Below are 24973 nucleotides of genomic sequence, written 5' to 3' on the forward strand. Positions count from 1 at the left end.
TATATGAAACAGGCAATGAGCCAAAAGGGAATATAGGCTATAGAGCCGTGTGAAAAGAAATGGCATAGTTAATTACCAATGAAATGTCATGTGAGGATCAAAATATTGCTATAATCATTGGCCAGAAAAAGACACATTAGACCCAATAATGGATACATAAACGTTTTTATTATGCAGAACCCCACCCAAACCCCATTACATGACTGGTAAGAAAATACACAGTGTACATGTGGGATAACCTTCACATACAGAAGTTCAAAACAAACCGTAACCACTGGAGTTTTATTGCGGTGTGAGACAGTGTCCTGATGAGGAGCACTCGTACTGGAGATCTCAGTGGAACAACAAAAAGATAACTTCCTTGAGACATAAAGTCAGATTACAACTACAAACAAGGACTACTGAGAATACGTTTAGTGTGCCATCTTCTGGGAAAGAACACGGGGCTCCTTAAAACCTTTCAACCATCCACATATGTAGTGTAACACAAGGTAAATGAGGCGTCGGAAAGACGTTTACTTCTTTCACTCCTAATTTTATAAACTTAAACATTAGGATCAATTCCTTCCATATGTATTTTTTTACATCTACCTTTACCATACGATGTTGGCATCACTCCCTTCCATTAGCACCAATACCTTGCAACAACGTAACCTTTAAACAACCCATTAAAGTATTTGAAAGCATAAAGTAAAAATAGAAAAGAGATAAAACGTGAGTAAACACAACACACGTGGGTAATGGTTATGATAACAATGATGAAGGACACAGATGGCATATTGGTGAGTATCAATATCAACTTTTCATCTAAAAACTCTTCTCTAGTAAAAATAGGGTGCAAATACAGCAGATAAAATCAAGCATCAAGGTATCTAGTAAATTCTCTTAGCCAAGCATGGAAAATTTTGTTACACATTGCACAAACTGTGAAAACTGTACACCTGTTTCAAACTAAACCTGAATATAGTTTAATTGCAGCATAACTCAAATTAATTATAAATAGAAAATCATGAAAAATGCATATAATATTGATTAAAACGTAGGCAGCATTTCTTTTATTAGGCAGTATATTACCTCAGGGCTGGGGGAAAGTATCAACACCATGATTCTGATGTCAGGATCTATAAAGATGACTCTACTTCATTATTTTAGGCACAAATTTAGAACTGCATCACCATGATTTCTGTGCAATCTAGCTGTGATAAAGGCTGATGCTAAATATCCCGAATGAGCAGCTAGAGAATTTCAATAAACCCAGGTTCATTAATAAATAAAAAAAATTGCAGCTTTGCAGTGTAAAGCTAATAAACATTAATTTCATAATAACGATTATGTGAAGTTACTCAAGTAGAAAGTTGCATGTCGTCCCTATTTAAATAGACCTGAAGCACAATCTGTTGAATAAGCTTTCTATTTCAAAAGCTCGTCCTAAGCGTCAGCATCCCTAAATCACCTTAACTGCATCTGCATGACAACAATCACCTGCTAATGCATACAAGAAAGTTCAAATCAAATCTTAGTTCTGAGTAAATGGAGGAGAAATATGATGTCATAGACCTACATTACTGCAATATAATTTAGCATGATGCTGTATCATTACTTTATGCCGCCATGAAAAGTGCTCGAAGCTGCTGTGGAGAATTTAATGCTGGAAGAGAGTTTTGCTATGATTTCCAGCGGAGCTGGGCCTGCACAAAACATCATAATTACAGTGCCTGTCATGACTCCTGATCACAAATGCCATAAAAACGACATAACATCCATCGTAAAGCTCTCGACATAGCAATGATTCAACAGAAATCATTCTGCTACAGCCTGCAAACTCTCAAATGCCAGAGCCCACGTCTAAAAGCCTGCTGCTTCAAACTGTGCACCACTCTTATGTCAGTCATAAATATTGTGTTGACCTGCCACCGCTGGCAAAAACAGTCAGGGTAAAAACACAGCAATCTAGAAGGACAAAAAAACAAGGTTTATGGCAGATACAACATAATTGCATATTAAAATTCTGTCTGTATATAGAGCATAAGCTGTATTTGTGCTTGTTATAGGAAGTAATGCGGAAACAACAAGGTCCCTCTTTCCCTTTTTGATCACTTGCTGTGGGTAGGTGTCCACTGGTTACCAGAGCGAGGTGTCAGCTGAACCACTGGAGGAAGAAACAAAGGAGAGAGAAAGGATGTGTGAGTGTGTTAAAAATGGAAAGAAACACACATTCTGGTTGAAAGAGCAGGCGAGACGAAAGGAGTGGGTGAGTGGGAGAGCGAGAGCCTTAATGATGCTGAAAATTGGCCCGTGACTGCGGTACACCCCTCAGGTAAATCATTGCTACAGCTTGCTGTCAACTCGTCTGTCCCCTTGTCCTCCCATCTCGCCCCTCCCATGCCCCGAATGTGTCTCAAACAGCCTCCCTCGCTTCACCCTGACTCAACTTCTTTTACGACCACGTATTCAAAACTTCCATCTTCGAGTCATATTCACCGTGCCACCATAAATAACTAGTTGCACATGTCTGTGTGCATTAGATACCTTTGAATTCATTGTGCACGCATCAAACCATTTCTGCGAGAAGCCAGTGAAGGAAAGTAACGGAGTACATTTACTCAGGCATACATACATTAGTTCACTCCCCAGTTTTGAGATACTTTTCTATGTTCCAGGGAGAAATATGATACTTTTTACCCCACTGCAGTTTTATAGCGGCTTTGTTCTTTAATTACTTTGCCGACTAAGACTGTACACACAAATCAAGTCATGAGCTCATAAAATATAAAGACGATGCTAGAGTTTAAAACCAGCCAGCACGACGGGGTGATATCTGGTGGCTTGTTTTGCCTCAGAGAAATTTTCATTTCCATATGCAGTCAGCAACGCAAATCTTTTTTGAACCTTAAATCTTCACCTGTGCACAATTTGTTGCAATCCCTCACGTGTTTAGCAATCCTACACCCTTTATTGAGAATATCCTTCAGTGTATTTTGAGTGCCGACAAGAAGTTATTTCTGACTTTTAGAGGCTATAACACTAGCAGTTTATGAAACTGTTATATCATCTGCGACATTAAATACTTCCTTGTAATAGTAAAAGGAAGGGGTTGAAGAACAAATATGCTTGAGTAAAAACTGTCCCGTACTACACATATTAGCAAAATATAAGTACTATGTCTGCCGTAGCATGGCCCTCATCACGGATATATTATTAGATATGATATTAATAGATTGTTACTACTAATGCAATAATCTGAAAATAGCATGGTGCATGTTAATATGGAGGTATTGTTTGTGAATTAAGGTCTTTTCAGTGTTTAAAAGAAGAAGAAAAATGATCACAAATCTTTGCTTCTTTAGATATTGTACACTTTGTCTCTCTTTCACTGGTAAAAAAGACTTTTTAACAATGCAATGTATTCTATGATCTGTACTATCGTACCCCATCCTAACGCTGATCAAAATCAAAGGGATAACTTTGGCTTTTAACATTTTAACCTAATTTTCTGTAAATACATAAAGTTTATACTTTAATACTGGTTAAAAAAAAGAAAAGAAAAAGAGTATTACTCCGTTAACACTTCACAGTAATGGGTATAAAGAGTAAGTGTTACATGTATAAACATATAAGGGTACGCGTTTGTAGTGGAAAGCTGTACCTGAGAAAAGTATCCATGGGGTCAGGCAACAAAAGAGCCGTTTCCTCCCCAGAGCTGTTCCTTCTACACTCACGTGGATCGCATTCCTCCTCCTTAATACAGTAAAACACACACACACGCACAGGATGACACTTAACACATATCTATCCAGCAGCTATTACCATCCAATAACTTGCACACTAGCAGCCTAATTGGTACTAGGAGATAATGTCTATATCAAACGACCCACTGCCCGTGTTTAACTGGTGTGCATGGCTATCAGCATGAAGGCATAGCTCAGTTTCAATATCACATATAATTATGGTGCACGTCTCACCGAATCAGAGCTGTGTGCCAGAGTGTCAGCGGTGGCCTGGTGTGGAAGGGAGAGCGGTGCCGGCTGGTTGATGACCACTTCCCTCCTGCTTACCTCCCTGGGGGAGAGAGGAGGGGTGGCAAGGAGCAACGAGTCAGGCTGCCCCTGCTCACATAGGCTGTAGTGTGCCAGGGGGGTCGGGGGGTGGAGGATCTGCAAAGCCTCTGGGTTCTCATCCTCCGAGTCAGATGACACACTGTCAGGACGACCTGCCAGACAGAAACATTAGTTAAGAAATAGCGGTCACTTTTCCTCAGAGCGCTGCTCTTGTCGTCCACAACACGGGCCAATCTGAACAATATTTAGTGTGGCTCTTGAATGATAGTTAACACTTTTATTGTTCACATCTGCAGGGCATACAGTAGATTGATGTGTAGCTCAATTCACCTGTAGAGGCAACTGGGGCCGAGTTCCACTTGGCGCTTGCAACTGTTCCCATCTTCTGTTCCAGCTGACAGATGTACTCCATCAACTCCTGTGGTGAAAAATGCAGTCATCACCCTTATAACCCTCAAAATGTCAGACCTCTTCAAACCAGCACTACGTAACATTATTGCACTGTGAAAACACAACGGAAACATTTGCCATTATATAAATGTTACCACAGTACAATGAACATTTAAGTCCTTCCTTGGTTTCTCATGTGCCGCACATTGGCTGTTGTACTTAGATATGGCTGGAGTTATAATTAGGCTGGACAGTAATTTAGAAAAAGAACTGAATATTTACTTCTGCCTTCAGAGTGAAAATGTTATGGTAGTTAGCCAACAAAACTCTGCAGGCACTTTAACAACAACAGCACCGACTGCCCTGAAATCCACCGATTTATATTGCACTGTAAACAAATTATATTGCACAATAACAAGAGGACAACCACAGGGAGATGATTCCCAACAGCAGGGTCATTCACAATAAGAGTATTACTGTTGTTATATCAGTAAGGATGTGTGTTCATTATTAATACAAAGATTTTAGAAAAAATTGCAGGGGTGTGCCCAGGCTTTATAGTCACACACTAAACTAGATTTACATTTAAAAACTAAACCATGAGACCTCAGCAACTGATAATGGCACAAAGTCTGTGACACCACACACGCACAGTGTTAAATAAGTACACTACCCACCCAGAGTTTATCGTTCGCTGCTTTTTAAAACTAGTTTCTGTCAGTACTGATTCAAATCATGCACCGTGGCAGACAAGGTTTCTAACCTGTTTCTCTGCAAGCAGCTGCTCCTTCTCTTTGTGGGCAACCCTCAGGCAGGCCTTCAGCTCCTGAAGCTCCCTACGGGTTTCACTCAGCTGAACCTACAAGCCAGATATCACAAAACAGCAGGGTGAGGTATATTAGACCCACTCGAAAGACACTTTGACTTTTGTGTGATGTTCTAGAAGTAAACAGCCAACATCTAAATGATGCTCATTCTGAGTTTGACCTTGTTTTTGCCAGTTCAAACAAAACTATTTGTTCACACAGATACAGAGTAGGCTATAATGTATATGAAGCAGCTTCTCTCACCCGGTTGCAATCTTTTTCTCTTCCAAGCTCAACCTCTAGCTTCACTCTCTCCATCCTTTCCTCTTGCAGCCTCTCCTCCATCGCCTGCATCTCTTGGCTGAGTTTCTCCAAACGCTCATGGTCTTTCTATGAGGGTGACACACAGACACTACTACTTACTGTATTTACTTCATATATAATTTATTTGCCTCTGCCATTCGATCTTTAGGTTATGGACTCAAATATTGACTCGATGTCATACCACCTACACATTACACCTACAGAAGCTGCTCAGCCATGAAGCTCCTGGTGCAGTTTCCATGCTGATATTAAGGGAGTTTGAAACTCTGGAGTTACTGGGTCAGAATAGCGTTGGGGCCCCTGCTCTCTGTAGCTTTACATGCTCTGCCGCTTCATGGCTGAGTTGCTGTAGTTCCTAAATGCTTCCACTTTCCAATAATACCACTTACAGTTGATTGAGGAAGAAATTTCCCAAACTGACTCATTGCAATGGTGGCATCATATTACAGTACCACGCTCAATTTAAGCTCTTCAGAATAGGTACTTCATGTAATACACATCAGGCAATAGGATTGAACACACCTGAATTCAAAGAGTCAGAGGTGTGACCCAGTACTTTTAGTAGAACCAGCCATATAGGCCCATTTTGAGAACTATAGAACATTTTGTTCTTTTTCTCATTATTATTAATATCCACTTCATATGTCGAATGTTACATATACCAAATATTACAAATACAAAACCCTGCAACAACTTTGAATCAAAACAAAGACTTGTAAAAATAAAATCAGGTCTACTGGGTGTGACATACTTAAACCATTTTTATCAAAAATATAACAAACTGTTCAGATGTATAATAGCAATATATTGCTACCCTCTCCCTTGCACCTTCATATCAACATAATGTCGCACCTGCTAATATTGATATAAATCTCCCTTTTCTCATTTCTCTTTAAGCATTTAAAAACTGATCGTTTTTTCTTCTTTTATTATGCTGCATACAATTGTTATTGATGCCATGGGAATATTTCACTTTGAAACCTCGTGGCATTCATTAGTGACATTCTACATTTTCCAGATTTCATGCTCTACAGCGATGCAGTACCTCAGCCGAGCGCTGCATGTTCTGCCTCTCCTGGGCCCAGTGGGCTCTTCCCTCCCTCAGGGCCAGACTGGAATCTGCAAGCTGAAGGGTGAGCTGAGCAGCCTGAAGGCGAGCCTGATGCAGTTCAGCTTGCCCCTGATCCCTCTGGGCAACCATAGAGCTGAGGTCACTCTTCAAGCCCTCAGCAGCTCGTTCGCTCATGTGCAGCCGCTCACGCAGGCTACGCATTTCTTTCAGAGATGCCTCATTTTCCGCCTGTGCATAAAGGACCAAGAAACCATGTTGGTTACTCATCTCATACTTCAGGTGATTTTCTGTATATTGCCAGACCCAAAAATATCTAAGAGTGGATTTGAACTGGTCATTGTTGTTTGTTTGTAATTCTTTTAAAACATAATTGCTGAGTTAAAATACAAAAAAACATGTTCCAAATAAAGTAGCGGTGATCACTTTCCCCCCAAAAATCAATTCTGATTTTATGTCCAAATACTTGTAACACATTTCACAAGAGTCGAGTTGAAAACAAACAAACAAACAAAAATCCTATTTTTACATCCTCTGAGTGAGCATCCTGGTCGAGTTTCAACCACTAAAACATTCATTAATAAGTCCTTTGGTTTGACCTCTTTCCTGTGGGCTGTGGTGAGTTTCTGGGTGAGGGTGGTGATGGTGTTTTGAAGCTGCAGGACACTGGTGTCTCTTTGGGCGAGGGAGTTCCTCAGGCCCTGGAACTCCTTTGACAGGATTTTGAGCTCGCTTTCTGTTTGTTCCAGCTTAGTCTAAGGAAAAAAGGCAAGAGGTGGGAAAACTGAGATGTTGGGGGGGGGGAGGACCATGTTTTACTATGTTACACAGTATGTTTTGAACTGTGCACCTGCAGGCTTCTTCTCTCACTCTCCTCTTCTTTTCTCAGAGCTCCTGCCCTCCTGGCTCTTTCCTTAATTCTGCACATACAGATTTTGTTATAGACAATCAAAACTATTCACAGGACCCACATAAAAGTAAAAGAAGGACAAATGAGAAAACCATGTCAAACCTCTCTAACTCGGTCTCTTTTTCCACAGCTCTCTGTGCCAGGGTTTTGATGTCGTCCTCTAGCTCTCGGATTCGCGCTTTGCTTGCCTCCCTGGCATCCATTAAAGCAGTTTTCTCCTGGGCTAGTGATTCTCCTAATGCCTTTTCCTCCTAACAGACCAGAGGCGTGTTTAATTTTTGTGTTAATATAAGAACTCGGGCAATTTCTTAAATGTCTCCTGCTTACATTTTTACACTTAACACACAGGGACATTATTTAAGCAGAAATGCTTTATCTGAGAATGAGGGCACTGCTGTAGGGAAATGGAAGCAGGCACATCGGTTCTAATCAAATGACTGTGCCCACCATTTGCATAAGCTTCATACATCACCTTCTGCTTCTTCTGCAGCTCATCAAGCTTCTCTAGAGTTTGGTTCAGCTCTTTCTGAAGCCTGGCGATATCACCCTCCAGCTCTTTGCGTCTTCTGTCCCAGGCCTCTCTCGCTCGCTTGTACTCCTCATTCTCTTTCTCCCTTTGCTCTTTAACCGCCTCCTGCACCTGCAAAAGCTCAGCGCGCTCTCGCAGACATTCCTGCAGTCGATTCTAACAAGACAGAGAACAGAGGAAGCAAGCAGCATGACTGTGTGCCCGTCTTTGTGTAACTGCAGTAAACAAGAGTATTGATCCCCCCCCCCCAGCAGATGTGTTTTATAAGCACTCGTTAATTTTGCAAAACTGAAAACACACACTCTCCCATGCAGTATCTTATCCACTCACCTGCAGCAGCTCAGCCCTGGGGACTACCAGCAGCATATCTGTGCCTGCCTCCTCTCCATGGGAGTCTTCCTCAAGAGTCACCAGATCCTCAAGTGGCTTTGGTGCACAAAAAGTGAATTTAGAGCTGCGAGAGCACACCTTCCCTTTAGCATCAATATATACGAACTCATACTCCTGGGAGCTGGGCTTGGGTAGGTAGGAAGCTAAAATAGTGATTTAAAAAAAAAGCAAAAAAAGCAAAAGGTTATATTACAATCTGCAGAGAAGAATAATTGTTTTTCAAAGTAGCCATGCTTTAATTTAGACCCTACTTCCCATTATACTTTTAGTCAGTCTAAATTACATACCTATAATTTTGGAACATCTAATCACAATTTAAATTAATGTTCTGGTAAATATGAACTATGAGTCTAATACATTTATTTGTATTATATTGCTGGTTAAGATGATGTGTTTGCCATCAAAAATCCATTTCACAGACCCTTTTTACAGCAAACATTTTGACTTGTCAAAGTAGGGAAAGTGTATGAATAATGGCTGTATTCCACTTAGGGGAGGTCCCCCTTTTGCACATTCTGTTTTATTGCCATGAAATAGGAAACTTAATGGAACTAGGAAGACATTACTTTGACCTGCTCCTCCCCTGCTGTGACAACTAAAAATACACGGGTGACAAATTCAAGTAAAAACTACTCGCTGTAAACTTAATGGCCTTTAATTCGTCATCTGTCTTACTGCAGTCTAAAATGGCCTAGCTTTGCAAACTTGGATTAAGCCCACTGCTAAACTAAAACATTTATTAAATAAAGCTATCTTCTCATTTAGTCTTAGAAACTGTCTGATAATACTTTAATTCAGTAACACCAGATTCACATGTTGCAATACAGCTTCTGGCCACTAGTGGCAGCAGTGCGGCCATTCACGGCAGGTGAGCGACAAAACGATGATGTCTTTTATGTAACTTGTGTCCCATGGGCTGTGAGGTCTGTAAGCGTCTATTCATTCTCGTTGTATCATTTGTGAAAAACCGCAGAGTACCTGAAATAGCAGAGCGTCTCTGGTTAGCTAAGCTGGCCAAAGTCTTAAACAGGTGTTTTAAGTGACTCTCGGGCAGTTTGGTGCTTTTTTTCCTCTAAATGCATTTAAGACTTTTTTTTACTGACTTTATGTCTCTTCCACGATGTTATTTCTCTCTCCAACAACATAGGTTACAATTAGATTAGCATGACCAATTATGCAAATTAGGCGTTGACGTCATTTAGCGACTTCTAGCGACTTTTAGGACAGCCAATAGCGATTTTCCTTACTGAGGAGTTGGCAACACTGGCTCCAGCAAGCTAAACGCTCATTAAACAACACGTGTTTGTTTATCACATTATAAAATAGCTTTTCAGTCGCCTCGACTGTTTGTGCTATGCTGCTATGTCCTGTTGAAACCACAGAAATTAATCTAGTATCAATTCAACAAACATCCTGTTAATGACGCGGTCCATGCTTTCAGCTGTCCTGCCAAAAAATGTTTTCCTGCTATTTAAACCGCTGTAAATGACTAGCTGGCCTATAATCTGTCAAACGTATCTCTCATGAAGGATATCGAGTCATTATGTGCCAGAAAGAAAATTCCCGTCACAAAGTAGAAGCTACAATCAGTTTTTGGCAAAGTGACTTTTATATATCCTTTATGAATCGATGTAAAAACTATCGTTGACAGTAAAAACGTCTTCTCCAAAAGAGAGCTGGCCAAGAGGGCAGGAGAAATTGCAACAAATATAACATAACAGTTCTATAAAGATATTTTAAGTGGCCCAACAGGACTGGATTGATTAAAATGTAGAGCACAAAGTGGGTATGATAATGCTGAGTTAAAAGACACTTGCAGAACAGGTCATTTCTTTATTTTGTACCTAACCACTTCATAAATCTTGTTGACTACAGCCTATCTACCAATATAAGCAAAGCTATTAGTCATAAAAACACATCAGCAATCACTGTTTCGCATAAGACTGTCGCTCATAAAGTTGAAGGCTTACAAATTTTGAGAGCAAAATAACTGCTTTTCAGACCAGCTGTGCTACTTGCATAACGTTAAGACTTTCACTATCACCTGAATCTGCTTCCTTTTCATGCACCTTTAACCAAGCATACTGGAACTGATGATGATACACCTCCTGCCTCCCACACTAACCACAAAGCAGTCAGCCTTATTCTGTGACTCCTTCCAGCCTATAAAGTAAGTTGATCTAATATCATTATCTCACACAGACCATAGCTTCATGTTTGGAGTGATTTACTTAGAATTACTGTTTCACAATACGGCTACAGCAAAGGGCCAAGATAGAAAACAGACAGAGGGAATGACACACGGTAAAGTTTATGAGCTGTATTTCAACTTCGAGCACCGGCTAAGGTCACAGAAGAGGCGACCTTCTTTTTAAATCACAGCATTGCTGCTGATAAGGAACCATCTGTACTTTCTTTAGTTTCCTTTCTCTGTACTGAAGAATGACATTGACAGTATGTTTAAGTTAGCGATAAATCACTTTACCAGGGGTCACACCTGCTGCACACGTGCCCCTCACCCTCAATCAGGCTTATCAGCTGCCCCTGACACACAGGACAAAGTGAACACTGTATTCTCCAGTGAGCAGCAGCAGTCAGCAGAGCAGCCTTTGGGCCATTGTCTTACTAAAGAAATGAATTCAAACCATGACAGAGAGTGTCTCTGTTAGAAACCAAGTTAGATATTTCTCTTGTGCAAAGGATTTTTTCCCCTTTTTTCTGCTGAAGAATTATTTTAAGATAGGAATAAACATTTTCTTCCACTCAGCATGTGATTTGCTAGCTTTTTGTAAACAACAGAGCAATTCATTTTACAGAGGCATCAATCTCCTGCTGAAGGTTTTATGCGCTGATCTAGTACAGATCCTGTGTGACTATGGGAGGTAAACCCAGTTAGAAAACAAAGGTATGAATACCCTGAAACTGAACACAGCAGTTGACATCTGTGCCCTCTTGGTAGTCAGCCGGGGCTAGCGCCCATACAAAGGTGTGGTATTCCTTTACTGATGTCCATCCCTCCTGAAGAAGAAAATGTGTGCACAGTGTTAACATCCAGTTGGATATTATTTATTTAGTTGCTTTTCCAGAAATTCGTCAGAACAGCAATACCTTGAAGAGCCCTATCCAATCATTACTGGCCCATATGTGCCGTGAGCTCAGCGTGTAGTGGCAGTCGACTCTGCTCTCAGGAAAGTAGCTGCAGCCCACGTTTCTAAACTCCACCTGCCAGTCCTTGTCCATGGCAACACAAAACAAATGCTCTATTGCACCTACAAGAAAGAAGGTAAAAAACAAACAAACCCCAAATCAACCTAGAAACCAACATGCACAGTTACATTACACAGCTATTTCTGGAATATAGGTAAGAGGTGGTCCCTGCTGAACAAACAAGAGGCCCCAAGTGTGTAAGTATTTTTGTTCAGTGTAAGATCTAGACTGAGTGCACACTTAAGGAAACAGCACCGATGCACAACTAATCCTCAGTGACAGCATGGTCTTAAGGCAACATGACACGTTACACAGGTTGTCACCAGGGGCTATTTCAGTCATCTTCAAAATCATTTGCTATTATACAGCATCACGTGTAAGCATGCAGGATATGGGCTCAGATTCCACTCGAGGTTACTTGCCACGAATTTGTGGTGTCCCTGCAGTTAACCACACTGCTTGCCTACCGAAAGCACTATTTTTGTGTGTGGTGTAATAACTATGGTATAGGCAACATTTATGATGTGATGGTACACTGTTACACAAACAGGGTGAAACACATGGTAAATATACATTTTAATAGAGCAGCAGAGACAAGCATGATGAGATTTTCAAAAGGAACAAAAATAAAGCAAGCGCACTTTAAACCCAATGAGGATTTACAGCGAGCATGTTCTTTAAACTTGGATTAACTTTCTGTACTTTACATTTATTCCCTGTGGTAGAGTCAATAATCACAGATGATACAAGTTTTCTATTTTTGTTTTGCAAACAAACATCCGTTCGGACAAGATAAAATACAGACAGTGCGTAAAACAATACACCAGTAATCAAAATAGCTTTCCGTGGACTCGTTTTACATGGCACGAGGCTTAAGGCCCAACAGTAGCACATGTCAAGAAAACAGTGTTATGCCCGTCGATGAAAGCTTTAAGCTGACAAACAAACAAACACAGGCACTGCGGACAGACCTGAATCCGTGCACGTTAGTCATATTTGTTAATTTGATGGAAATGCAAATAATAAGAGACAATGCAGGGCTTTGTTAACTACCAAAAGAGATCTGCGCACATTATCTCGACCCGTTTCTGATGTCTTTGTTACCTTTACGGTCCTCAGCCCTCTGCAGACGGTCCAAAGGAGCCCTCTACGTGCGAGGTACCGGACTGACAGTCCTCAAGAAACCCACGAAAGAACACGGCCGATGCAGACTCGCTTTCCTCACGGAGCTCAGCTGGACCAACAACGCGAAATAACAACAAAAAAGCCAAAGCAAAACACAAGCACCACAGCTTCTTCTGCACCGTGGAATTATGGGAGCTGTTGTTCACGATGTAGCTGAAACTATGCCGAGATACTCCTTTTTAAACTACAACCCCCAGGCTCACAGTAGACTAACAGATCCGCTGAATGTAATCTGACGCGTCTCATCGGCCGCCGTTGTTTTTCGCATCGGATATCTGCCAAACCGCGGCTGTCCTGCTCGTTCACCAATGGAAAGAGTGTGTGTTATTTGCGATGAGAGGAAGACACTCTTAGCGGATGTAATAATGAAAACGGATGTTTTTATTTGCAGTGATTGTTCGAGTTCATAAATATTTGCTACATTGCGCTGTAAACAAATCTGCGCATTATTTTCCATGCAGGTAGACTTCGCACTATGACGGTTATTTAATTTGATGGTAAAGTATTGCAGGTTGTATAGTTTTTGCCTATTTATTTTAGTTTAAATCAGTGTCCCACGGGAGCCTTTTCCACTTCATGTATTATCTATACTTTGATGAGGAAAATCAGGAACCACAGCAGATCCTCTGACGTCAGCCCACGTTCCAGATTTGATGGAGGGGAATTCGGATTTTAGCCAAAATTTTTTCCAAAATAATCCAGTGATCCTGCATTTTGGAAGCGCCCCAATTTGGCAGTTTCTTTAGGGTAAGCTTGATATCCCACAACGTCTTCAAACATGAGGACAAATAGAGCGCATGACGAGGTTACAGTGCCGGGCAGCAGATGGCAGTATACCATCTTGAAAACCAAAATTACACATGCAAGTCTAAACACACAGTGCGGTCTTTTAAGCCCACAATGAAAATATATCACAGCCTTTTTGTCCTTTCACTATTAGATACAAGATAAAAGGGGGGGGGGGGGGGGTACACTGTCTCTCTATGCTGTAAATTTTAAAAACAGCCTGGGTTCACCATCTCTAGCTTTGCCTTAATTCATAGTTTTGATTTTGCAGATATATCAGAAGAGAAATGCAAATATGGCTGTGCAGATAGGTCTCAAGGCTACAGTAGTAGTATTGTCTATCTGGGTTCACAATGTGTTATTCTGAGATTTTTAATTAAAAAAAAAACATTAAAATACTGGTTTTAGTTGAACTGATTATATTAAATGATTTAAATTTAAATAAGAATTAAAATGGCAAATAAGTCTTTAACTGCAAAAAGCCATCAATAACAAAAACCTATTTAACAGAAATGGAAATTAAAAGTTAGCATTCTCTATTAAAGGTTATTAGTCCTCCACAACCACAAGTTAAATAATGCTCAGCCTGTATTATTATAGTTATTGATGTTAGCTCATTGCCCATAGCCAGCCTATTTATCTCTGCTCATTGATGAGACACTCCAGTCACACAATACTTTACTCCTCCTCAATTAGTAAGTCCAGTTTGGCTAATTTAGTCTGTTGACGACACTATAAGGATGCTTCATGTAATTTTATGCCGACGGACAGTCAATGCTGAGACCCTATAAATTGTGTTTAAGTGGATTAATAGTGTGCTGAGCCTGTGTGAGCAAAGTGGTGATGGAAATAGTGGCTCGCTCTCACAGTGGGATAATTAAATAGGTTCTACTGTGATGACTGGCTTATTCAGTAGCCACTGTTTACATGTGTGTTTAGCTTTAGGTATTATTAAAGAAAAAGATTTCTTCTGTTGAATTCTTCAACATAATTCAGTATGGTTGTCTTACGGGTTCCCTGGAACACAGAAAAATCAGATATACCAAAAATACTAGCATAAGTATTGTTTATGAATTAATTCTATATGCTTATTTCTGCTGGTTTTGTGCCACCCTATTTTATTTTATTTTATTTTATTTTAGTGTTGTGTCTGATTTCCCATAGCCTTGACTTTGAAGCGTCATTGTTGTGTAAAGTTAGAAGACAGTTGTGCAGTAGGAGTGTGAAGGCTTCACCATAACAGAGGCTAGACTTAAAGTGGATTGTCCATGAAACTGCTTGATCTTGACCTGGCTGCCTGCTGTTATGGCTCCTCTGCCTATCATAACATCCCACCTCTACCCTGCAAACTTGCGCACACATGCAGTTATGCTGACCGTGTGAATTTACAGCTCTTTTTTGTTTTTTGGGAGGAGATGGCTAACATTCACACTTTGAGGCGTTAGGTTGGGGGAAAAAATAGTGTTCTGGCACAAAACATTCAACATGTTGTTTATTTATCTGTTGTGGAAGTACTCCACACAAATTTAATCCCTGTCATCTGCTGATTTCTAGCAGCTTGGCTTGGAATTTCTCTCAATGCTAGAAAATGGTATAGCCCCTGAGTGCTACTGCAGTTTTATTACCTGAGGTGGTTTGTCTGAATATAGCTTACCACATGTCTCATTCAAAGGGAATGGCAGGTATGTGTCACTAGTCATAAATTGCAACTAGCCTTCAGCAGTAATCAGTTGCCAAGGAAACCTCAAATGGGATTATGACCTTCTGTTGTGTATAGCCAAGCAAATTGTTAGAGTTGTCAAGATCCAAGAGACAAACATTAAAGATTTATGTCAGTAAACAATTTATTTTCTCATCATACTAAGTTAATGGGTAGCGTGTCTTGCGTGGAAATAAAACTGAGAATATAAGTTGGCGGCATTTTTTTTTCTGGCTGGGTATTACTTAAAACTATACGGGCAGTTTTGACTTTAATAATGGTAGTTACTGTGTTTTGAAGTAATGTTGTCTTGTTTTAAGATATAGTCAAAGAAAGGCATTACAAGGTAGAAAACAAAGAAAGAAGAGCAGAAGCAGAGTGCCTAGAAGGAGGGTAGAGTGTTGGGAGGGTGGAGATAGAGAAATGGGGGACGGTGGTATTTAGTATGCACGGCCAAGCTGCCCCATCTGCTTAGCGCAGCAGTCCCTGTCGTATAACTGTCTGCAGGCCGTGGGCCACATAAAGAATGTCTCAGATTTGATGTAATTCCGCAAAATTAATGACAGCTTTACTCGGTATGGGCCGTGAGGGAATGATTAGTGTTTGATCGTCCATCTGATCAGTTCCCTTGGCTGGCTGCTGAGAGATGCTCCACTATATGCCGGTATGTTGCCTATGGCAAGCACACATGCACACACAGATACACCTATCCCAGAGTAATTCCTGGGCCCCCATGTTGTAGTTTATGTTTAGGTTCTGGTTCGCGTTTCCCTCAACAAAAACATCCAATATCTTGTAAAATTCTCTGTGCTGTGACACTTCACATCAATGTGAACACCTACTGATGTGCTGGATGCAGGTCCCACTGGTAATGTGAATGTGCACAGGGCACTTTTATATTAGGCTGTGCGGTATTTCAAAGAAAAGTGGGACAACCAGCATCCAATTTAGAGAACTCGGAGGTCACACTATGACCTTTTACAAGATATGCTTTACTGCAGCTGTGATTGGAATTGGGTATTAGTTTTTAAAAGAGATGGTGAGTGGATTGGGAATTTGAGAGAGAAAAAAAATTGATCCATTGGATGGATTGCTGGAGTTGGACAAGTGGAATACCTCTCGTCGTTTTAATTCAGCCCCACCTCAGCGTTCCCAACCCCCATCTCTTTCCTCCTCTTGGGCTGCTGCGTTTACAAGCGAAGGGGGCATTCTGTTTTACAAGTGAGCCTGGTGCGTCTCGGTGTGCTAGCAACATTAAAATTGAACTCGTCTTATCTGTGCAAACCGCGAGGCTTTACATCATAGGCTGTCGTGCTACTGCCATGAGGCCCCACTGTGCTTTTATGTAATGTGGTGCAGTCAAAAACCCAGTGGACAATTAAAGTGAGCTGATAGATAAAGAAGTGATTGAAGACCAGAATCTTAGTTTGTGGAATGCCCTGTGTGTTGGGGGGAGGGACACTTTAGTGGTTTATTATTGTTAACAAGACACAACATCTCACGTAGACAGACTGAACTGGAGACACAGTTTTCAGAGTTGCATCTATTTTTTGTTTTTTGCTGAGTTGCATATGGCAAAGCTAATTTCCCATCTGACCATTAGTACTCTGGTCAAGTCCAAAGCATGGAGAGCCTAATTCAGCAAAGGCTTGGGGAGGGCTGTTTCTGCCAACACAGATTGTTGGACAGATTGGCAGTGCTTCACTCTGTGTTGATGCAGTACTTTTCCCTCAAATTGTGCACAATTATAACAAATCACTTGCAAAAACACCATTAAAGTAAACAAAAACTTGTTCCAGTTCAATTGCAACTCAGTCCATTATCCTCTCTGTTTTCTCCTTCCTCAGTACTTTAGAGTTTTTGTCCTTCCTTCCATAACACTCATTCCAAATTATTTGAACGTGTTTCCTCCTGCTTGGGTTCCCCCCTTCCCTGTTGCCATTCTCTAATCTCCTTTCATTTTGCTCTTTTTCTTGGCCCACTCTTCCTCCCCCACTGCTTTCTTTTTCTCCTCTTCATTTTATATTTTTGGCTGAGCTGAGGACCTTTCCTGGTGCAGTGACCTTTCTGGTTTTAAATTAAGCCCCACTGCGGCACGTCTCTCTTCATAGATCGCCAGTTACGAGCCTTCAGAGAACCGCAAAAAAATAACGATTCTGATGAAATGGCCCCTTTAAAAAGCTCTTCCAAATTCCTTTTACATTTTTCTTTGCCTCTTCCCCCCTTTCTGGTTGCATTAATATTCACACTAATGAGGAACATCCTAAAGAGCAGACCATGGAAAATGTGAGAAGAGACATATGCATGTGCCTCCCGACATGCACGTCATACACATACTGTTGCTCATTGCTAATGGGGTCTAATTAAATGCCACATATGTTTGAAGTGATTTATGAAATCTGGGCATCCAGGGCTTGCATTATGATTGCTTAATCAGAAAGAGACCATTTTTCAATGAATAACACAGTTTGTGGCCTTTTAGAAGAGACCAATGTTTTGCATTATGTGATTAATAGGCCTCTAATAAATTTTTTTTAAAATGATAAATAGTTCTTACTGCGCTGAGGTCATAGTTCTTTTACCTGGTAGTCCAGCATTTGTCTTAATATTAGTGCAGAATTTATAGTATGATGTCAATAGGCTTGGGCCATGTTAAGAAATCGGGTTATCATAAACCACAATGCAATACAGTCACGAAGAACCTCCCAGGTGCTGAGTAAAAGCACAATGACTTGTTCAGGACCACCATCCCCTGGAAATGAGGAACCAGAATAATTTAAATACAGAAATGGCTTGAATTTAAACATAATTGGTCACAATCCAACCTCACCTGTTCACTGAAACCTTCTAAAACTCAAAATAGAGGGAGTGATAGCAATTATTGGGAGTAATTAAAGCATTTAAACTTTTCAGTGAGGACTCAAGACTGTTTTGAGCTACATTAAAAACTATGGTTTTAGTGGCTACTGGCAGAGATCAGTGTCTTGCACTGATAGGTGAGAAATTGTAATGTTTACTTTTGGTACATATACAGATTCACTATAATGTGTTACAAATGTTTATTTATCTATACATATCTAAATAACCTTTGTGTAAATAGTTCGAGACTGAGGATTTTTTTTTAAGCAAGAATACAATGGATACAGCAGAGAAAAGCACAATAAAAGACAACAATTATTGAGTAGTTTAAAAAATGATAGTAATGTGTTAAGCAAATCCTGTAAATTCTTTGGAGGTGCAATTTAATTTTTTAGAGCATATTGTTTTATATTGTTTGCAGTATTCTGTGCTGTGCTGAGATCCAAGCAAATAATTTTGTATTTTAGATGAAATGTGATGATTAAGACATAGGCTGCATAGGGTCTATATAAAAGTGGCAGCTTTCTTAGAAGACCTTAATCAACAGAGATTGTAGTGTGTGAGGTTATTGTTTTCGTTTTGCTGGTCCAGCTTGTTGCTCCTAGTGTTCAGTTATTATTGTACTGCTCATAAAATAAGGTGTCCAAAATTAAGTTGGACATCTGAATGAAATATTCATGGTGAAAATCTTTACAGACATACTCAAAATGACACTAAAATCAAAGGTTAACCAAGTGTTCCCTTGTTTTGAGCGCTGTGCTGGTATTTGCAAACTTGCATATTTCTTTTTTCTGGAAGAGGTTAGGGCATGCTGGAATTATAGCATGGGAAGATGGCGGAATTTAAGCTCCCTAAAACTGTGCTTTTTCCAGTTACATATTTCATGTCATAAAAATTCCACTGACACCCTTAGCTGCAGAGTAACCTGTGACTTGATGTGGAAATATGCAGAAAGCATCACGATTGGTCCTCTCCAGTAATGGTGAGCTGTGAATGTTAATCTTCACTCTATATGGGCTGCATCCAGCAACATGCAGAGATTATTTCTGAGGCCCATCTCCTAAGGTGCTCCTTGTAGCCTTGGTAACCCTAATGAATTATGGGCCAGCCCAGTTAAAACATGTGTGGTATTACCCCATTCCACGGTATGTCCTCCTGGGTGTCTATGAATCACTGATCTCATCAAACTGGGTTTCTCTCTCTCTTCCTTTCTTTCTCTATCCTTCCCTCCAGATCGCCCCGTGTGCTTCCCTCCCCCATTGCTTGTCACCGTCCAGTCCCCTGGGGCGTCTGTCTGGGATCTGCCAGGCTCATCAGTGAGGAGAGGAGAAGGCTAACTGGGAGCCCTTACTGGCTGTAAATCCAGAGAGGGTGGAGAACTTGCAGCGGCCACACGTCCACTGCAGCCCAGTAAGTCCAGCAGCCACCTCTCCTCCCCCCAGCCCCCAGTACACTTAAGACACTTACAATCCGTCTGCATGTGCAAATGCATTCACACAAGTACTCAACAAGGGTTTGTTCTCCTACTGTTCAAAGTTAACCTAACTTAATCCTGTTGCAACCTGACCCAAGGAATGGGATTTTAGACACCAGGTATTTTGATGCAGACATTCTGTATCTTTATATAAAGGTTGAGAGGATTAACATGTTACAGAGTGTCTGTGTTTGTTATTGTTAATATTTTGCAATACTGTCAATTTTGCCTCCTGTTAAAACAATAAATGGCATGATTATAGGCCTGTATCTGTGGGCAAATTGTCTGTGTATGAATAAGCATATCGTTGGACTCAAGAAGAGTTTCTATTTGTGCTCAAGTGTTTATTATTTCCTTGAAGGAGGATGACAGCAAATGTTTGCTGCTAATGAGGTGATCAGAGTTCTAGTTGTGTCTAAGAAGTGAGACATCATTTAATCCATGGTGCTATGCAGAGGTAATTTCAGTCTCAGAGTAGCCATAAAGTGCTGGAAGCCTAGCACAGATCTCGACTGCAATGCAGTGAGAGGGGCCCTTCTCTCTCATACATACATTTAGCTGGGTGTGATACCATTCCATACACATAGACACACACCCTCCCTCTCCTTATCTGAGAAATAAGCATTTTTACAGAGTTTGAGCTGTAAAAGGAGAGGAGCAGATAGCCCATAAATCTAGCCATAAAAACGTTAAGTTGTCAGAGGTGCCATCAGCTATCAATCGTGTGCGGCAAGCTGATGAAGGGGAAATAGGTGATAAAAAACAGCATTTTAGGGAAATTATGTCCAGTCTTCCATTTGCGAAGTGCTGCAGTCGCATCACTGCAGAATCTTAATCACTGGCTGGTGTGGTCAGGGACTGTTCCTCGCTGTGACAGTGAGGAGGAGCACACCCTAGTGGGAGGGTGGGATATGGAGGAGGCAAGAAGAGCCGTAGCAAGGGGGGGAGGGGGTGCATTGGTGTGGGGGCAGCATTGTAGAAAATTATACAACTACCATAAATCACTTCTACACTACCGTTTTTTTCCTCTCCCTCAATTTCTCACTTCCCCCATCCCCACACTTGTGCTCTGCCTCTTTCTCTGTTTCTTTCTGTACTTCAAGGCTGTGCATCTTCTTCTCCTCATTTGCACTCCCACCCTGACGGTCCCCCTGGCTTTCCGCCCTTTATTCTTCTTTCAGTCCCTGGCGATGTTCTTTATTCGAAGCACTGTTGGTTACCCTCACTTCCCTGTTCTCTATCTGTCTCAGCTTCATTTACACTGTGGTTTGTTTACATGCTTTCTTTATTGATCTGCTTTTTGTTGCCTAGCAGGGATTTATCTCCTGTCCATGGGACTGTATTAGTAAACCCCGAAATTGACCTGTCTCTCTGAGATGGTTCCGATATAGTCTGTTCTTGAAATAAAAGAAAATGCCATCTTGTCTGCAGCTTATTTCACATTTTATCAGACAGCACTGTGACGGGATTCCTGGTTGCTTCTTTATTGGGGATTTTTTCCAAATAGAAAAACAACCAGTGATGCTTTTATATGCTGAGGCATTCTAGTACAAGTCATGTCTTTATTGAAATGGTCGAAATCCAAAAGCAAATTATGCAATATCCTATAGCTTCTTTATTTAAACTATATATATTGAAGAATGTGTCTTATTTGCACCAGTATGAAGGAGTACGTGCCTTTAGTGCGTAGAAATAATATAAAGGCATCCTGTGAGAGTATCCATGCCTATTGAATTGATAAATGCCTCCATTGTGTGATCTGTGACTCCCCTGTAATCTAAGGTCATTTGTTAATTAATTTGAATAGCCCTACAGGCTTTGGTTCTGCTCCAGTGGTCTTGGATGAGTGATGTCATTCTGTACTGAGCTGACTTTAAGCATTGTGAAATGAATGCAGTGAAGCATGTTCATCTGCAGTGGCCCCTTCAGTATGTCCTGCCCTGTGACCATATATCACGGGAAGGTGTTGCTGTGCATGAACCACTACCTAAGAAGTGGAAGTTGTCATTTTATTTTTCACTTTGTAATAATTATGAGGAGGAACTACTGTACAGACTCTACATATTATGTATAAAGAGCTTATTGTTGTTGTCTGGACACGTTTGTAAAATTTCTTATATTTTCAGAGAAGACTTCTTCACCAAAGTCGCTGATCATCTACAGTGGATCTTTGTGGTTCTGGTGGGTTTATGCTCAGACATTAAAGATGTACTGATGGTGAGCGGTTATCCAACTCTTGTGTCAGGTGCTGTGCTGCCACCTTTAGTTAGCCTGAGGTACTGTAATGCAGTACCCATTTACACATCATCTCTCTACGTGGGCTATTCTGCAGTTTAGTCACACAGCATCTTTTTGTGACAGAGGGTAGTTTAACAACACATCTAACCCTACTGCATTACAGCTAGTGTACCTGTGAACATGCAGACTTTGTTTAAAAGGGGCTGTCACATAGAATAAAGTTGTTCCATGCTGTGAGTGTGATTTAAAAACAACTAACTTTGTAAGCAGTGTTGTCTTGCATCATGTGTGTCTCAAGTATTGCCTTGTGTTAGCTAGGCATTTTATTGGCTTTTTTAAAAAAACTCAAGAGTGTGCATTCAGATATGTCATGGTGCTGCTGCTAAAGCTGTGTGCCTGCCTTTTTCCATGCATCGTTAAAACACCGATCCCCAGGACAGATTTCAACCTTTTTCTGTTCATGTGTAGTTTTTGCATCAGCACTAGCAGTTATAGGTTTTGACATTTAGACATTTCCAGACATGCTACTTTGAACACAAAAGACTCTAATCTCAGCTGGATGGCAGTAGATTTCTTCCATGTATTAATACACAAAGTCAGAGACTAGGGATGTATGGGTTTAATTTACGCGTATCTACGCTAGAGTGAGTCCTAATGTAAAACTTGTGAAATGTAAATTGACATGATCTGGTCTCCACTTAAGATTTTTCCATTTTTGCAGTGCTCTGAATCCCATTATGCGTCATATATTTTTTATTCAGAGTCCCATTCCTCATAAAGAAAAACTTCTCCAAGTTTCAGACGGTATGTTTCTTTCTATCTCTCCTGAATCATTAGATGATTAGTCCTGACGTGGTCCCCCAAATAATGTTGATGGCATTAATTGCTGGGTGGGTATGGGTGAGCGCAGTACCTTCTTGTGGAATACAGTTTTAGGGAGTGGTTTTTCTTCCTGCTGACATGTTACTGCAGTGACAGCTGTATCTGCCAGGGGGCAGGCAAGCACACACATCAAGGCAGCAGAGAGCCACATGCAGCCCTGCCTTTGCAGAGCTTCACTCCCTCTTTTGTGGTAATATTGCTGTTTCTGTTTCTGAGTCTGAAGGTATTTAAATAAATATGCAAACTTCTTCATATTATTGCTGTTATATGTATTTGACTTGAATTATGAATATAATTTTGTAAAGCCTATTTAATTATAGACACTGTGGTTTATATTACCTATTCATGTTCGCTTTATTAGAATTAATTATATCTGTCAGTTTCTCTATTTGAAGGTCAGAGGAGACAATATGGTGATGCAGTGGTGATATTACATGTGCATTACAACAAATTTATGTTCAAACGTTCAACAAGTTTAAACAGCATACATAACAAGAACATATTCCTTCTCATAAGTAAGCTTGCCAGCTACAGTTCAATGAAGTTAAGTTGGAGAGCTGTAATTTTGTACCAATAAAACTGTTGAAAGAATTTTATTCATTTCACTACCACTCATTTTCCTACTCAGCTATTTATGAGCAATAAGAATAGATACATTAATGTTACTGCATATCTGAATAATGGTTTTGCACTAAACCTCCTCTTGAGCATTCAGTGTTTTCCCTTTATTTTTAACCAAAAAAGTAAAATCAAGTTATGATTCCAGACCACTTATAATTTAGTTTGGAAGTACTTTTCATTTTTTCTTATTATCTATATTTATTGTAATTCCTCATTTTATGTTTACTATAGAACATATTAAAATAAAATATTGCAATTGCTTTCATGTTTTCATTCAGAATTAATTTGTCTACTCATCAGCATTTCTGCTGTTATGAAATGTCAGGAAGTGTTTGCTGTGAGTTCATAGTAGCCTGTTTAACCTTATTTGTTATTGTGCTATAAATGTGATTACATCCTAGGTCTAAACTTGGTTTTAAGCCCAATGTCGCTGCTGTTTCCTTAGGCCTCCATAGGAAAAAAAAAGCCATAAACCTTTTTTTCTTCTTCTTCTTTTTTCTTTTTTGAGTAGCCGTGTTAAAAAGAACACCTGTAACTCGACACACAGACCCCTCTACTAAAATGCCAGGGCCATGACTCATGGGAATGGGCACACACAGCTAAATAGATAGTTTGTGTACAAGCTTGTCTTCCAGGTTGAATATTCTCCTGGTTTCAAACAAAACATGCATTTGGACAACATCTGAACGGAGGCCATTTTGGTTTGGCTTTATGTTTGCACAGACCTGGGATTGTGCAGTTGCAAGTGGGGGATGGGCGAGCTACTGCGCTACCATGAAGACTTCTGTTAATGTTTTAGTCATTCTGGTGCCGCTGGGCTGGGAGACAGATTCAGTCAAAAAGCATTTGAGTACCCTCAGGTCCTCGGAGTGATTTACTATGTATTTGGACATCTGCAAAGAGCTCTTGCACCTTGAAATTCTCTCTCTCCTTTTCTCCCTCTCCCAATCGTTCTTTCTCTCTGTCTCTCTCTTTGCAGTAGTAAACCCTTAGGAATGATCTGTCATGCTGAGTCACCTTGAAGATATCTAAGGTACTATCACTTCCTGTCACCTTTTCCTTCATCCCTTCTCCAATCCGCCCTCCCTTCCACCGTCTATCTTACCTCATCTTTCTATCACCTTCAAACCTTCTGCTCAAGTCTCAGCCACATCCCTCTTATCTTGACAATGAGACTTTGTATGCAATGCTCCTTCTGCTCAGTCTCTTATCCTGCCTCTTGCTCACCAGCTGGGCACATCAATCCATGTGACAGGTGGTTGTCAGTCAGCGCCTCACTGGTCAGCACCCTAAAAAGTTTTAAACATTGCAAGGTTGCCAGTGCTAGAGAAATTGCATCAGTTAAATGAACAAATCTATGGTTTTCATCCTCACTAACAAGTGTAAGTAAGTGATAAGCAATTATCAGTAAGTTATGTTACCTTGACAAGTTGTATTTACTGCTTTGTTGCCTATGGCAGCCACCCTGAGTCGAGTGAAGAGGAGAGCTGTCAGTGGCCATCAATAACACGTCTGTGTGGTGTGGGTGGTGCAGGCTGTGTGGCAT

General features: G+C 40.5%; 1 protein-coding gene and 1 long non-coding RNA gene across 3 annotated transcripts; one reads left to right on the plus strand and one right to left on the minus strand.

The window, feature by feature from the left end:
- Window positions 1–1968: 1968 nt before the first annotated feature.
- calcoco1a (calcium binding and coiled-coil domain 1a) lies at window positions 1969–13102 on the minus strand. The gene is made up of 15 exons (XM_026153775.2): window positions 12788–13102; window positions 11585–11745; window positions 11392–11494; window positions 8417–8619; window positions 8030–8242; window positions 7660–7808; window positions 7498–7567; window positions 7247–7402; window positions 6624–6878; window positions 5519–5644; window positions 5212–5307; window positions 4389–4476; window positions 3963–4210; window positions 3647–3738; window positions 1969–2149 (listed from the first exon to the last, which is right to left on the minus strand). Exons 2-15 carry the CDS (start codon window positions 11714–11716, stop codon window positions 2122–2124), a joined length of 1959 nt encoding a protein of 652 aa, XP_026009560.2. The 5' UTR covers window positions 11717–11745; window positions 12788–13102; the 3' UTR covers window positions 1969–2121.
- On the plus strand, window positions 10522–19955 carry LOC113013128 (uncharacterized). Of its 2 annotated transcripts, none has more exons than XR_003270791.2 (2): window positions 10522–10646; window positions 19446–19955. It is a non-coding gene; the product is annotated as an uncharacterized LOC113013128 (long non-coding RNA). The 2 variants fall into 2 exon arrangements; XR_013904018.1 differs by lacking the exon at window positions 10522–10646 and adding an exon at window positions 13186–13615.
- Window positions 19956–24973: the final 5018 nt, after the last annotated feature.

The sequence above is a fragment of the Astatotilapia calliptera genome, chromosome 20, assembly GCF_964374335.1.
Source record: "Astatotilapia calliptera chromosome 20, fAstCal68.1, whole genome shotgun sequence".
In the NCBI taxonomy this organism is placed as follows: Eukaryota; Metazoa; Chordata; class Actinopteri; order Cichliformes; family Cichlidae; genus Astatotilapia; species Astatotilapia calliptera.

Bases quoted from the DNA above. Each gene is read 5' to 3' on its own strand.
- calcoco1a (XM_026153775.2), bottom strand. From the start codon at position 11,716: ATGGACAAGGACTGGCAGGTGGAGTTTAGAAACGTGGGCTGCAGCTAC. The intron at 5,645-6,623 runs GTACTGCATCGC...TCACCCTCATAG, and splicing joins ACATGCAGCGCTCGGCTGAG to AAAGACCATGAGCGTTTGGA. The intron at 4,477-5,211 runs GTTAGAAACCTT...TTTTCACCACAG, and splicing joins AGCTGCTTGCAGAGAAACAG to GAGTTGATGGAGTACATCTG.